At 36.2% G+C, this 13,513-nt stretch overlaps 2 protein-coding genes across 2 annotated transcripts; both read right to left on the reverse strand.

Moving 5' to 3' along the window:
• Positions 1-220: 220 nt before the first annotated feature.
• LOC113327857 (aspartic proteinase CDR1-like) lies at positions 221-1,654 on the reverse strand. Its single transcript, XM_026574980.1, has one exon. It carries the CDS (start codon positions 1,652-1,654, stop codon positions 221-223), a length of 1,434 nt encoding a protein of 477 aa, XP_026430765.1.
• Positions 1,655-10,115: 8,461 nt separating this feature from the next.
• On the reverse strand, positions 10,116-11,721 carry LOC113327775 (E3 ubiquitin-protein ligase AIP2-like). Its single transcript, XM_026574905.1, has 3 exons — positions 11,014-11,721; positions 10,770-10,889; positions 10,116-10,220 (listed from the first exon to the last, which is right to left on the reverse strand). Exons 1-3 carry the CDS (start codon positions 11,080-11,082, stop codon positions 10,185-10,187), a joined length of 225 nt encoding a protein of 74 aa, XP_026430690.1. The 5' UTR covers positions 11,083-11,721; the 3' UTR covers positions 10,116-10,184.
• Positions 11,722-13,513: the final 1,792 nt, after the last annotated feature.

Here is a 13,513-nt window from a genome sequence, read left to right on the forward strand (position 1 = left end):
ACTTAGAATTAGTTAATTCAGAATGAGGTTTGAAGTAAACACGTCGGCTTTCAAAACTGGCATCGACTGAAAGTGTGCTAAAATGACAAGGATCATTTAGTAAGTAATTAAGAAAGAAACAATTTTATTATGTTCCAAATGAATGATAGTAGTAGCAACAGGGAACAATTATTTCAGTTATATGTGATAAAACCTAGCTGGAGTGGGGTTGTCTGTTTCTTTATGAAGCCAATTGGCATTCCTCTGCAGCAAATGAGAGTGTCCCCCTCATAAGATCATGTAAAATCCTTTTGCGAGCTTGTTGCATTGCTCCAAACAGGACATCATAATCACTATCCAACGATACAATTCCTAAACAAAAATCATTACCACCGATAGAAAAAACAGTATCCGATTTGTCCATTACAAAGTCGGCATCTTGAAAGTGAAATGTCATCGACGGATAGTCTTTATCTTTCTTGGGTTTTGGAGAAAAACAAAGATCAAAATAACCACGAGGTTCTCCAATACGATGAATATCTAAATCTCGAAAATATGCATCTACACTTTCTGCAACTCTATCAAATATAGGTCCGTGCATTAAGGTTATTGGACTCCCTGAATCTATGATACAACCGCCTCTATTCGTATCCTCGTTATACTTGAAATCAGATCTTCGAAATGGGAGTCTATTACGACCTATACTGATGCCTTCTAGATGCAAGAAATACGCACCTGGGTCATCCGGTTGTGAAAATAAGGGAGTTGATGAATATACTTGTTGTTGACCTTCACCCGCTCCAAGTCTCACGTCTGAACCAAATCTTAAGTAGGTGCTTGTAGCCACACCAGCAGTATATGGCTGCAGGCAGTACTCAAATCTACCTCCTGCGGCAGGACCTAATTGATTAATAAAAGATCTGGGTCCACCATCCATACCCAGTATTCCTGCAATAACATCAGGTTTCTGGCTTCTAAAACCACTACCAATAACTGGTCCGAAATTCTCTTGTCTAGTGCCACAACCCATGATAATATCAAAAGATTGAAGGCCATCGTTATCTGAATTTACAGTAAATTTTTCTTTTGCCAAAACACCTGATGTAACTGAACTGGTTAAGTACTCTTCCTCATAATGACATATGCCTTCATCATCACAATTACTTGGGTCGCAAAAAGGGTGGCGATCGTTACAACGAAGAGGTTGGTATGACCTTGAATCTGCAGCGGGATATAAGGGATCTTCTTGATGAAAATAAGAAACAGCACCTTGGCATTGAGTCCATATAAGATCGCTGCCAGAATCAACCAGTAAATAATAATTTTTAAAAGGTTGTGCTAAGCCATCAAAAGTACCTATTCCTACCAATGCAATATAAAATGATGCCTCTTGGTAAGCCAGTGGTAGACGTGCAACATCCGGATTTATCGAGTTTGTTTTATTCAACATCTTTTTTGATCCAAGATAATGTGCACGAGCTTTCGATTGTTGGATGAGTCTATACAATCTTTCTTCTTGTGTTAAATGGTCGCCTGGGTATAGAGGTGAGTTTTTGGAGTCTCTATGAAAGATCTTCATAGTTAACCCAGTTGGATTAACTGCAATCACTGTGCTTAGCAGTAAAGAGACATGAAAAATTGTTAGAACAATTAGGGCATTTTCTGATGTACCCATTTTTGATGTTTTCTTACGTTCTCTAGCAATATGGAAAAATCTGTATTGAATTGGTTACCATTCTTAATCATTAAAAGGATTTGAAAATATTTTTCACCATTACTAAAAAGATTTAAAAATGTACTGTTTTATGTATTTTTATTTTCTTTTTTATTCCCCGTAATAAAGAAATATTATTATTCTTTAAATTTTCTTTCCAATCATAAATTGATTAAATATGGGCGCGGATCTTCTGTCCAAAAATTCCCTATCTCTGTCCCAGCCAATAAAATTTCGACATGTGTCTTACTTGACACAAAATAAGGAAACCGTATTTATCATCAAATTAAAAGGAAATATATATATATATATATATATACATATATATTACTCCCTCTGTTTATTCCATTTCCGTCAGTTTTAAAATTGTGTCCTGCTTCTGTTTATACGCGTGTTTTTTCAATAACACTCTATTATAGCTTTTAATTTTTTATATTCATAAATGCATATTAATGAGACCTAATCTAAAATATTAAAGAAATTTGTATAATTAAGGAAACAAATATATCCTTCATTCCTTTTAAAAGATAATATATTTGGCTCCAAGAGTTAAATTTCTTAAAGAGTTTATACTCCATAAATTTGATATCTTTTAATTTTCCTTTTTTATTTTCCATTTACAAACCTCTTAACAATTTTAGGCATTTTTTAATACTTGCATTTTTATTAACATAATATACGTAAAAAATTAAGGGTAGTCAAGTAAAGTATTATGGTCTCCTTAATATTTGACAAAGTCAAAACGGACTGTCTTTTTGAAACAGATGAAGTATTTTTTATCTTTATCTTTCATTTCTCGCCGATTTTATTTTATTTGCTCTAAATTAAAAATCGTTCCTGTTTAGGAAACGACTAAAATAGAATCAGTCCATTACCTCCAAGTAAAAGGGATAAAGGTGAAAGAGAAAATAGTTCCTCCTACTGCTATAAGGCCACCGAATGCTTTGGAAAAAATCAATCAAAAGAAGAGACCTCGAAGCACAACATCTATTCCACAGAACACCAGTATTGGATATCAGCCAATTCTCAATGGGAAAAGTCTCACCTTTCGATGACACCCCAGACGGGAATGGTATGGTTATATTTTTTAAGTTATTCCCAGTCTGCATAATTTTCTTGTATTAAAATTGAACAATTGCTCATTGTTTACGATTAACATTCCAGATACGATTATGGAGACAAATTAATGCAACCATATTTTCTTTTGATCAGTTGGATGCTTTTCTTGATATGAATTATGGGGGAATTATTATGGCATAGTATCAGTTTGCTTGTGCCACAGATCTTAAAAAGATTACTTCTCGCCATTACTGTTGTCTTTGAAAATAAACATAAAAACAACAAAGATAAAAGGATATGTATATATATATATATATGTACGGTTGTCTTTAATTTGATAATACATACGGTTTCCTTATTTCGTGTAACAATCAAAATACTAATAATTTTGGTCAATTTCAAGTAAGACAGAGATAGGGAATTTTTGGGACAGAGATAGGGAATTTTTGGGACAGAAGATCCGCACCCATTAAATATAAATCAAATAAAAAGAGACCATTTTTAATAATTTTCTTCCCAAATAAAATAGTTTTTCCTTCAAAAAGGAAAAAAGAACAACCTTTTGTTCCTGGCGAGATTGGGGTATACTCAAACTAATTGGGGTATACCCAAATTTAAATGGACATGTGCCCTTACTAAGAGGAGGTGAAAACCGGATGAAGTTAATTTAGTACCCCTGCACTAATTAACCGAAAATTAAACCCTAAACTTAAAAACTAAAAACTGATTAATCTTCCTCTAATCTATCTTCTCTAGTCACTCTCCTCTTCTCCTTCCTTCATCTTATTCCATCAACCAAAAATCAACCAAAAATTTCAATTTTGATATTCTACCAAAAATGGTTCGATCCAGTAGCAAGAGAGGTTCAACAGGTAACATGAGAAGATCCAAATCAGATGGAAAAGGTAAGGAAAAAGTTGGAACTAGCAAATCCGAAAATCCAATCCCTGATAATGTTGAAAAAAACCCTCCACCGGTAAAAAGAAGACTGTAAGTGATTTCTAAACTCAACCCATTATTCTTAAGTGTTATATGATTGTTATATTAGGTTAGAAATCAAAATTTTGATTTTCAGGGATTTTGGCCGGCAAGGTCGATACTTTAAGAACATGCTGACTGTTGTTTGTTTTGTAAGCGCCGGCATGGTATTAGGATGAATAACCTGTCGACTTTTCATAGCAGCCATGGGGACTGTTAGACAATAACCAGGACCAGCAGGGTATATTAACAAACCATGCCGACTTACATATAGTCGACATGGTTTTAGTCTTGTACCATGCCGACTTCAGGTCACATAAACTTGATTTTCATTACTTAAGTGTCGGCATTTTTATTAAATAAGACCATTCCGACTGTTTATTAGTCGGCATTGTAGATGAACACAATCTTGCCGACCTGTTGGTGGTCGGCACGGTTTAGTTCATCGACCTTGCCGACCAGTAGATGACCAAAACCATATGCAAATGTGTAAAATTTTTGAAGTTGTATTATTGATTGCTCAAATTTCTCAACTGCTGAAATTTCTAGGTCTCTACACTGTTTATCAGTTGGAGTAGGGGAAACCATGCCGTTATGGACACATCGTAATGGAAGTTGTTAAAGAATTTGAGGTTGCACAAAACCAGGGACGGATCCAGGATTTTTTTCAGGGTGGGGCTGGCTGATATTGGCGGCTTTCTGGCCAAAGGCCGCGCTAAATTATATTTGGCTTGAGTCTTTATTTTTTTGGCAAGCCTGATTTGCTTAATATGCCATGGATAGAAGAATAAAACGTAAAGTAAACAACAGACAAGAAGGTCGTCTTGTGTAAAAATTGGCAAGTTCATGAAGGTGTCATGTCTTTTTGCGTAAAAGTTTATCACTTTCATTACATGGGATGAAAATTAAATGGGCTTGTCATGATTATCAGTGGGCTAACATAAACTGTACATGAATTGTACATAGCTAATTTTTTTTGAACGATTTTTTGGGACCATGGTTTTTTTGTGGGACCATGATTTTATTTTGGGTAAAGACATTAGAAGTAATTTTAGGTCACCCCATATCTAGTTATTTATTGAATACCTAATCTACCTTCTTAATTAATTTTAGGTTATGATTAGTGAATGATTTAGTTAAAAACAATTAGTGAGATTAAATTAAAAGATGGGTTTATTATAAGTTGAGTAGAATTATTGAGAGAGTAGAGTTAGAGAAGATGAAGGAGAAAAACATGAAAATAATTTTTTTTTCCAATTCACTAAGTTTGAGTATTCAAATGATGAAAACTCATCTGATTCTTCATCTCCATCCTCTCCTAGAATATTTGTTAATCTTCAAAATGATCCGGATTTGAACTGGATTTTGAACAGTTCGGTTACTTTATATGAAGAACAAGTAACCGAACTTATCTGAAGCTGTAGTTCGGTTGACCCGTGAGATGAACAAGTAACCGAACTCATCTGAAAGTGTAGTTCGGTTACTTGTTCTAAACACGCAGGTTACCAAACTCTCTAATAATTTCTAAGAGTTAAAGTGTTATGTTCGGTTGGTTCGCAAACTGCATGCACTTTTGATCTAACCGAACTTTACGTAATATAAGAGTATAAGTTTACAAAGTTCGGTTCTTTCGCAAACTTGAACCTAACAACTAACCAACCGAACTATGAGTTCGGTTTCTGCGATAAAATTTTGAAGTTACCGAACTTAACAAACAAACAAAAATGTGAAGTTCCAGCATCTATTGGCTAAGTTCGGTTACTTTTTAGTTTTAAAATTTTTTGCGAACAAACCGAACTCTATTGGCTAAGTTCGGTTATTTTGGAACTCAACATAGTGGCCACAACAACACAGTTCGGTTAGACTGGATTTGTTTTTTTTTTTCGGTTCTAAGGGTGGAGTTCGGTTACTTTGTAATTTTAAATTTTTTGCGAAACAACCGAACAGAGAGTTCGGTGACTTAGTTTTAAATCCAATAGAACCAAACTGTTCTTCGTGTTCTTCATTTTCAAGAAGTTCGGTTAGTAAACTAGGGTTTTTTGGAAAATCGACCTAACCGAACATGGCTCTGTAACTCCTATTAAAACCCTATTTTTATGATTTCTATTCGATTAAAGCAATCAAAATCAAATTAAAGCGAAAGGGTTTGTTGAAAAATGCCTCCGGAGTGGTCCCATGGCAGAATCAGGTTGCGACTGGCGTCTTTTATACTCGATAAAATTATTATGTAACCGAACTTAATTGTGATTGCATTGATGTTGTTACATTTCTTAAATAGGAGGTGGTGGTGGTGGTGGGAGGAGGTGGTGGTGGTAATCGGTGGTTGTTGTTGGTGGTGGTGGTGGTAATCGGCGGTGGTGGGCGGTGGTGGTGGTGGTAATCAGTGGTTGGTAGTGGTGATAATCGGAGGTGGTGGTGGTGGTAATCGGCGGTGGTGGGCGGTAGTGGTGGGAGGAGGTGGTGGTTATATATATATATAAGTGGTTATTAGGTTGGTTTTAAATTATATTAGGTTAAGGGTAGGTTAGTCATTTCAACGTTTTAGGACACCCCTTATCACTATAGGGAAGGTGGCCTAATAAAACCATGGTCCCCTCAAAAAAACCATGGTCCCTAAAATATCATTCTTTTTTTTGGGACAGATTCAGGGACGGGCTAGAACCCCACTTAGCCCTCTCATAGGCCCGTCCCTGCACAAAACCTAAAACGCAAATTGCAAAGTGAATACAGAAAGATGTATTTAAATTGGGAAAGCCTCAATAGTTGTGCAATCTTAAGATTTTATATAAATAAGAATCGAACTCTGGTGGTAACACCTTGATTCTTGATTCTGGTACATCTATTGTAATTGCTTTCGGTAAAAAAACTGTATACTGTTATACAAAGATGTAAGTTTGTCCATCATCTAAAGTTCTTGCAAAGTGTGAAACAAGTGCTTGCAAGGCATCGGACAGAGAGGTAGAAACAAGTTTTGGCAAGGCAATTCCTACATCTTGTCATTTATAACCAAGTTCTTGCTGCAAACAACACATTTTGTACCAACGCCCAACCTCATTAAGGTTTCCTCTGTCACCATGATTGTTGGAAGGTGTGCGACCACTTCCTTACTTGCTGGTTGCACTCTCAGAGGACGAGAACGGAGACTGTACCATCAAACAGAAGAACAAAATTACATAAGAAACATCCTAATATATTGACACAGGACAACAGTGCGGTGCAGATTATGCTAATGCAGTGGTGTAGGATAGGACTAATGCAAATAGTAGAAGCAAATTAGTCACATTCTTGGGGTTGAGCGGTGTTGGGTCTGGCAGTGGGGCCAGTCTAACTGGCTGGGTTCGGGTAGCGGCCTGAGTCTGGCTTTCGCGTATTAAAAAAAAAGAAAAAAATTAGACACATTCTTTGAATCTCTGCATTGGGAAAAGGTTTGTCTATAAATGCAATTACGTTTCATACAAAGAATCTTAAACAAATCTTAGAAATCAGATTGACCCTTGGTTATCTAGCATGAGAAACTCAAGAGACTATTTCTAGTGTTTATTAGTATAAATGTCCCCAATCTAAAGAAGTTGCAACCAAAAGAAAGAACTTGTAGAAAAGATTTTCAGAGTTTGAAATGGCATTCTGCATTTTGGAAATCATCAAACCTGTATTAACAGAAGTCTGAAGAGCTAGAAGTTGAAAATCAGCTTCTGTGAACATTTTCCGGTACAGTTTCTCATCTGAATTCTGCAAGTCTTTTCAAATTCTTCCCCGAGAATTCAGATGAGAAACAGTACTGGTAAATGTTCACACACTAACTGCCACGAAATGCATCACCAACACACATCGCAGCAAAGGTAGAAGTGAACATCACCTTGATAGCGTGCCAGAGCACAACTGACAATAGATAATAGATTTTAGAACCCAATTTCTGTAGAGATATCATATTATGTCAGGTGTTTCTTTGTACATATATCACGTCTGGTGTTAGATCGATGGGAGAGTGCCTCGCCTGAATTTTCAGTTCTTCCTTCGGACCAAGGTTCAACATGAAGGAGGGCAGCATTACATACTGCTGATTCAACTGGCTGCAAATATTATCCAGGTTGCAGGTATGTGCGATGACCATTTATTTTTAAAATAGAGTTTTTCCGCTAGTTATGACAATGGAATGTTTTGCTGGCGGGTGAGATTTAAGCTTTGCTATGGCTGCGGAGCCAAATGGTTGAACAAAGAGTTTTCTGGTGTTGCTGCTGCTGATGAGAATCATATATTAAGCTTTATTCATGTAATCATTAACTTAAGTTTTATCTCTATCGAATCTCTGTAATCTAATGTAATTTAAATACAAGAATATGTTGGTTTTTCAAGGAAAAAGCTATACAACAAGGTGTACATATAATTGTGAAATCCAAAAGAGCAAAATCTAATTGAAATGAAAATCTTGGTTCAGGTTACATCTATAGTGATTGGTTTCGAAATTCACTATATTAACTGCTAAAAAGATCCAAAATTTGTTCATCGACGTCACTCACAACTGTCTCGTCCCAGTCAAGAATAGAAGGGAGTAGTAACTCTAGTCTATCTGTATTTAGTCATTCTCCGTGTAAAGTTGGGATCCATCCATTGTTGCGGTGAAAGTAGTACTCCTAATGCAATGTTCTATGTTAATATTTTCTTCTGGGCATGTTGTGTAAATATTTATGGGGATTGGGCTGGCAGCAAACGTACAAGAAAACATGACCTTAATAACATGCCTAGATTACACCTGCAATGAGACATTAGAGCCTTGCGTGAATCTGCTCTTTTTCCTTAAGAAAAAGTTCGGCATATAGGAGGGCATGAAGACATGCTACCCATTAAACTTGCTGAGACGATAAATGGAGGAAACGTCCATGTTGCGAATACTAAGTGGATGCATGTAACTTGTAGGTACGTAAGCTATTGCTAATTTCTAGTTATAAGAATTAACTCCTTTGCTAATGTCAATTTTTCTTGCAGGTGTGGATCTGAATGTTGCTATGGCTGTGGAACCGAATGGAGTGATACTCATGAAGCTATCTGGGGAAGAGTCTAAGATTGCAAATGTCAAAATTGGTTGGACTAAGTGCTTTTTTTTACCGTCTCTGCTAATGAAGCAAACTATATTAATAGGTTAATTGCTTATGTTTTATGGTGGAATCAAAGAGTTATGTTATCTTTATGGCGGAATCAAAGAGTTACGTAATCTTGAAATTTACATGTACACGAATCAAGAGATATCTAAATTCAATAAGAACGATAAGAACAAGAAAACCTAAAATTTCATTATTTGTTTACGACATATGACTCCATGCCAAAATAGTCATCCAAGGTTGTTCCCACCAAAAAACATATCATTTTCACATCTCTCTACATGTAATATAATGCACACAGGATTTGCAGATGTGGGACAAATTCTGCTACCAAACAATAAGATTAAGATTGATGCATGGCACAATGTCGCAGGCATCACCTAGTCAGGTAGTCTAGTGGCTCTAGTCTGGCTGTATTTAGTCATTTGTGGTTCAGGCCCCAGAAATTTGTAAACATGGTTCTAGATAAAAAAAATTCAGAATACTAGTAGACTGATATTCAAGCTAATTTGGTTACTTTTCCTTAAATCAACAATTCCTAAATCTCTGCATTGGGAAATGGTTTGTTAATTAAATCCAATTTCCTTCCCAAAAATTCAATGTAATTGCATACACAGAATCTTAAAAGAAACACTAAAAATGAGATGACCTTTGGATTATCCAGCTAGCATGGGTAACTCAACAGATTGTTTCTCTTTATTACATTTCAGTATATAAAGATGTACAGGGTCTAAGAAGTTGTAACCCAAAAGAATTACAGGGTCTGTAATGGCAGTAGGCAGCAGCAGTGATGTACTCCCAGTAGTTGTCGATATTAATACTAGTGTGGGAGATGATCAGTGTTCTTCTGAAATGAGCTACTGTGAAATTTGTATGGAGGCCAAACCAAAAAGTGAGACAAGGAACACTACAAGCAAATGTTCTCACATGTATTGTTCTGAATGCATCACCAAACACATCGAAGCTAAGATACAAGAGACAATCAGCATGATTACATGCCCAGATTCTAACTGCAGTGAGAAATTAGAACCATATTCATGTAGAGACATCATATCAGCTCAGGTTTTAGATCGCTGGGAGAATGCCTTATGCGTGTCTTCAGTTCTTGCTTCGCACAAAATTTACTGCCCATTCAAGGAATGTTCGGTGATGCTGGTGAACGACGATGATGGGGTGATCGTAAGGTCCACAGAGTGTCCTCACTGCAATAGGCTGTTCTGCGCACAGTGTGAGGTCCCATGGCACTCTGATTTGACATGTGACGACTTTCAGGAGATAAAAAGAGGAGGGAAAGATGACATTTTGCTGATTAACCTGGCTAAGGATCGAGAGTGGATGAGATGTCCGAGTTGCAGGTTCTACGTGGAAAAGACGGAAGGTTGTCCACATATAACCTGCAGGTATGCTGTGAATTACTACTGCTACAATTGAACTTGTCTAATTCTTATAATTAACTTCTGCCTTTTTGGAATGTTATGTTCACAGGTGTTCATATCAGTTTTGCTATAAATGTGGTAATCCATGGACTCGTTGTACCGGAAGCTGTTAGAGAATCTGAGATTATGATGTTGATAGTCAAAAAAAGGTTGGACTAAGGGGATATGAATGGATTATTCATGTAATGCAATTAACTTATGCTTCTTCTCTGCTAAATCTCTGCTGTATACTATGATGTTTTGATGTTTAACGGAAGTTTAAATTCAAGAGTGTTGGTTTCATCATGCATAAACTTGTTCATAGTGCAACAAAGCTAATACAGAAAGATGTACTTAAATTCCGAAAGCTCAACAGTTACGCAATCTTAAGATTTTATATAAATCCGGATAGTAACACTATTCTTGGTTCTGCTACATCTATTGCAATTGTTTTCTAAAATTCAGTAAACTGCTATACAAAAAACTAAGCTTGTTTATCAATTGAAAGTTAATTGAGTCTCAACATACAGAATTTGCAGCATCTCTTCTCGCTATTTCAACCTCTTTCTCACTCTCTTTCCATCTCTCATACGCTTCATTATCCGTAGGAAGTTCATGTCTGCAAACCGGGCATGAGTTACGTTTGTCCTGTAGCCATTACAGGAAATTAGATCTCAGATTCTGGTAAATCACCAAAGTACTTATAACTTGAAATTTAAAAGGCGAACAAAGCAAAGTAAATTTAGCCATAACACGATTAAAGGGGACTAACCAGCCACGGCATCAAACAGGGAGGGTGAAACAAGTGCTTGCAGGGCAATTCCTGCATCTTGTCATCCATAACCAAGTTCTCATTGCAAACAGCACATTCTGTGTCTGAAGGTATGATGAGTGAGAGAGGGTTTATGTGTTGTTTAAAAGCCCCCAGAGATCAGAGCTGAAGATCTCTCTTTTGATTCTCAGAGTCGGTGCTGAAGAAAGATATCCTTTTTCTAAAAGAAGACAAGAGAAATTGTTGAAAATAAATAAATAGAAACTCCTTTTTCGAAAGCTGTCGGTTCGTTATATCCCGGCGATAGACCTGTCGGTTCTCCACAGTCGACACCCAGGGACTCGAAACAACAAAGTGTGAGTTCCCATTATATATTCGTGGATGTTTGTGCCCAAATAAACCCTAGATTTCTCTTTTCTAAACCTTCCACCATCTCTATATTATTCTGTTTTCACTAACCCTATACTATTTTCACAAACCCTACATAGGTTTCATCAATCATTCACGGAGTATTTTAAAGTTATACATGGAAAGATTACATTAAACATATTAGGTCGTGTTATACCGACTGAGTCAACTGAGGATCAAAAACTTTACTATTTTGAATATATTGATAATGATAAGATTCATGATCAACATCAAAGAATAATTAGAAAGGTTAGCGTAACCACTCCGCCTTTGGAATTGGATATTAAGAGGAGGATTATTGGTTTGTGCAATGGTTTAATCTGTCTTCAAGAAGAAAAACTTATAACCCCATACTTGCCATATAAAATTTATGTTTGTAACCCAGTTACCAAAGACTTTATTGCGCTTCCAGAAATTAAGACAGATTATGATAGTGCTGGTGATGTTTATTGGAGTACTGGATTTGGTTATGTTTCTTCTACTAATGAGTACAAAGTTGTACGCATAATGTTCAACCCCTTTTCTTACAAGTCCATATTTACACTCTAGGAAGTGGAAACGGATGGAGGAACCTTGGTAAGTTTTGTTTAGGAGGATCTAATGAAAAGTTGGGAGAAGGTATCTTTTTAAATGGAGTTTTTTATTGGCTCTACTTTGAATCAGATGAGATTAATGATAAGATCGTTACCTTTGGTTTCCGAACTATCTTGTCCTTGGTATTAAACAAATTGCACGAAAATATGTACAACTGCATGCTTTCCTACATAATAATGGTGTGATTTGTTAATTATTGAATCTGCTCGGCAATAGCACTAGGATGTCTTAGCGAGAGTTTGATCGATCCCATACTCTTGATTTGATCGTAGTTGTCTTTAAATTGTATTGCACTTTCCCAAGTCTCAATACAGATCTGCATTAAGACAACACACTTTTTATAATTTTGAACTCGTTTTGAAAACTCAAGTGACATATGCAGGGTTCTAGGCTGCTAGAGCAACTAGAGATGCAGCGACGAGGACAAGAAAAGCTGGATGGTTTGATACTATGTTGTGAAAGACACTCGACCAGGGTATGAGATGAAAACAATACTGACAAGAAAAGACTTACAGAATTTGAAATGGCTGTTTGCTAGATTTGCAAGGGACCTAAACCAGGGTATGAGATGAAAACAATACTGACAAATGTTCACACATTTACTGCTCCAAATGCATCACCAAATACATTGCAGCAAAGGTACAAGAAAGCATGACCTCGATAACATGCCTAGATTACACCTACAAAGAGACATTAGAAGCCCATTTACGCAGAGATATTATATCAGGTCAGGTGTAAGGTCGCTGGGAGAGTGCCTTGCGTGAATCTGCACTTTTCATTTTAAGAGATATCTGATTGTAAAGTATTTTAGGTCTCCTATCAGCTATTGTAATAGGTTTCGAAAATTCAGTAGATTAACTGCTATAAAAAGAAAATTATGATACAACCTACAATAAGAACGATAAGAGCTAGCAAATGTAAAAATTCAGTATTTGTTTACGAAGTGTGACTCCAAGCCAAAATAGTCATTGGTGCAGTAACAATAACAATGGCAGTCCAACCTGCAGGATTAACATAGACTGCTAACCAAGGTTGTTCCCACAAGATTCGCACATGTGGGACAAATTCTGCTACCAAACAATGAGAATGAATGATGGATGGCAATCGGCATCATTCTCTACTGTCAGATAGTCTAGTAACTCTAGCCTGGCTGTATCAAGTCAGTGAGATTCCTTATCTGTAGTTCGATATTGCTATTATCTACTAAACATTCATTAATGTTTAGAATGTTTAAATAAATTCTAAACATTTTCTTCCTAGATCTCTGCATTGGGAAAAGGTTTCTTAATTAAATCCAGTTTTCCTTCCCAAAAATTCAATTAAATTGCATACAATGAATCTTAAACAGATGACCTTTCATTATCTAGCAGGAGTAACTCAACAGATTGTTTGTTTCTCTGAATGACTTTTCAGTATCTATAAAGATATCTCTTATTTAAAGAAGTTGTAAGTCCCAAAAGAAAGAAAAAACTTAGAGAAAAGACTTACAGGGTCTGTA

The sequence above is a fragment of the Papaver somniferum genome, unplaced genomic scaffold, assembly GCF_003573695.1.
Source record: "Papaver somniferum cultivar HN1 unplaced genomic scaffold, ASM357369v1 unplaced-scaffold_107, whole genome shotgun sequence".
Taxonomy (NCBI): Eukaryota; Viridiplantae; Streptophyta; class Magnoliopsida; order Ranunculales; family Papaveraceae; genus Papaver; species Papaver somniferum.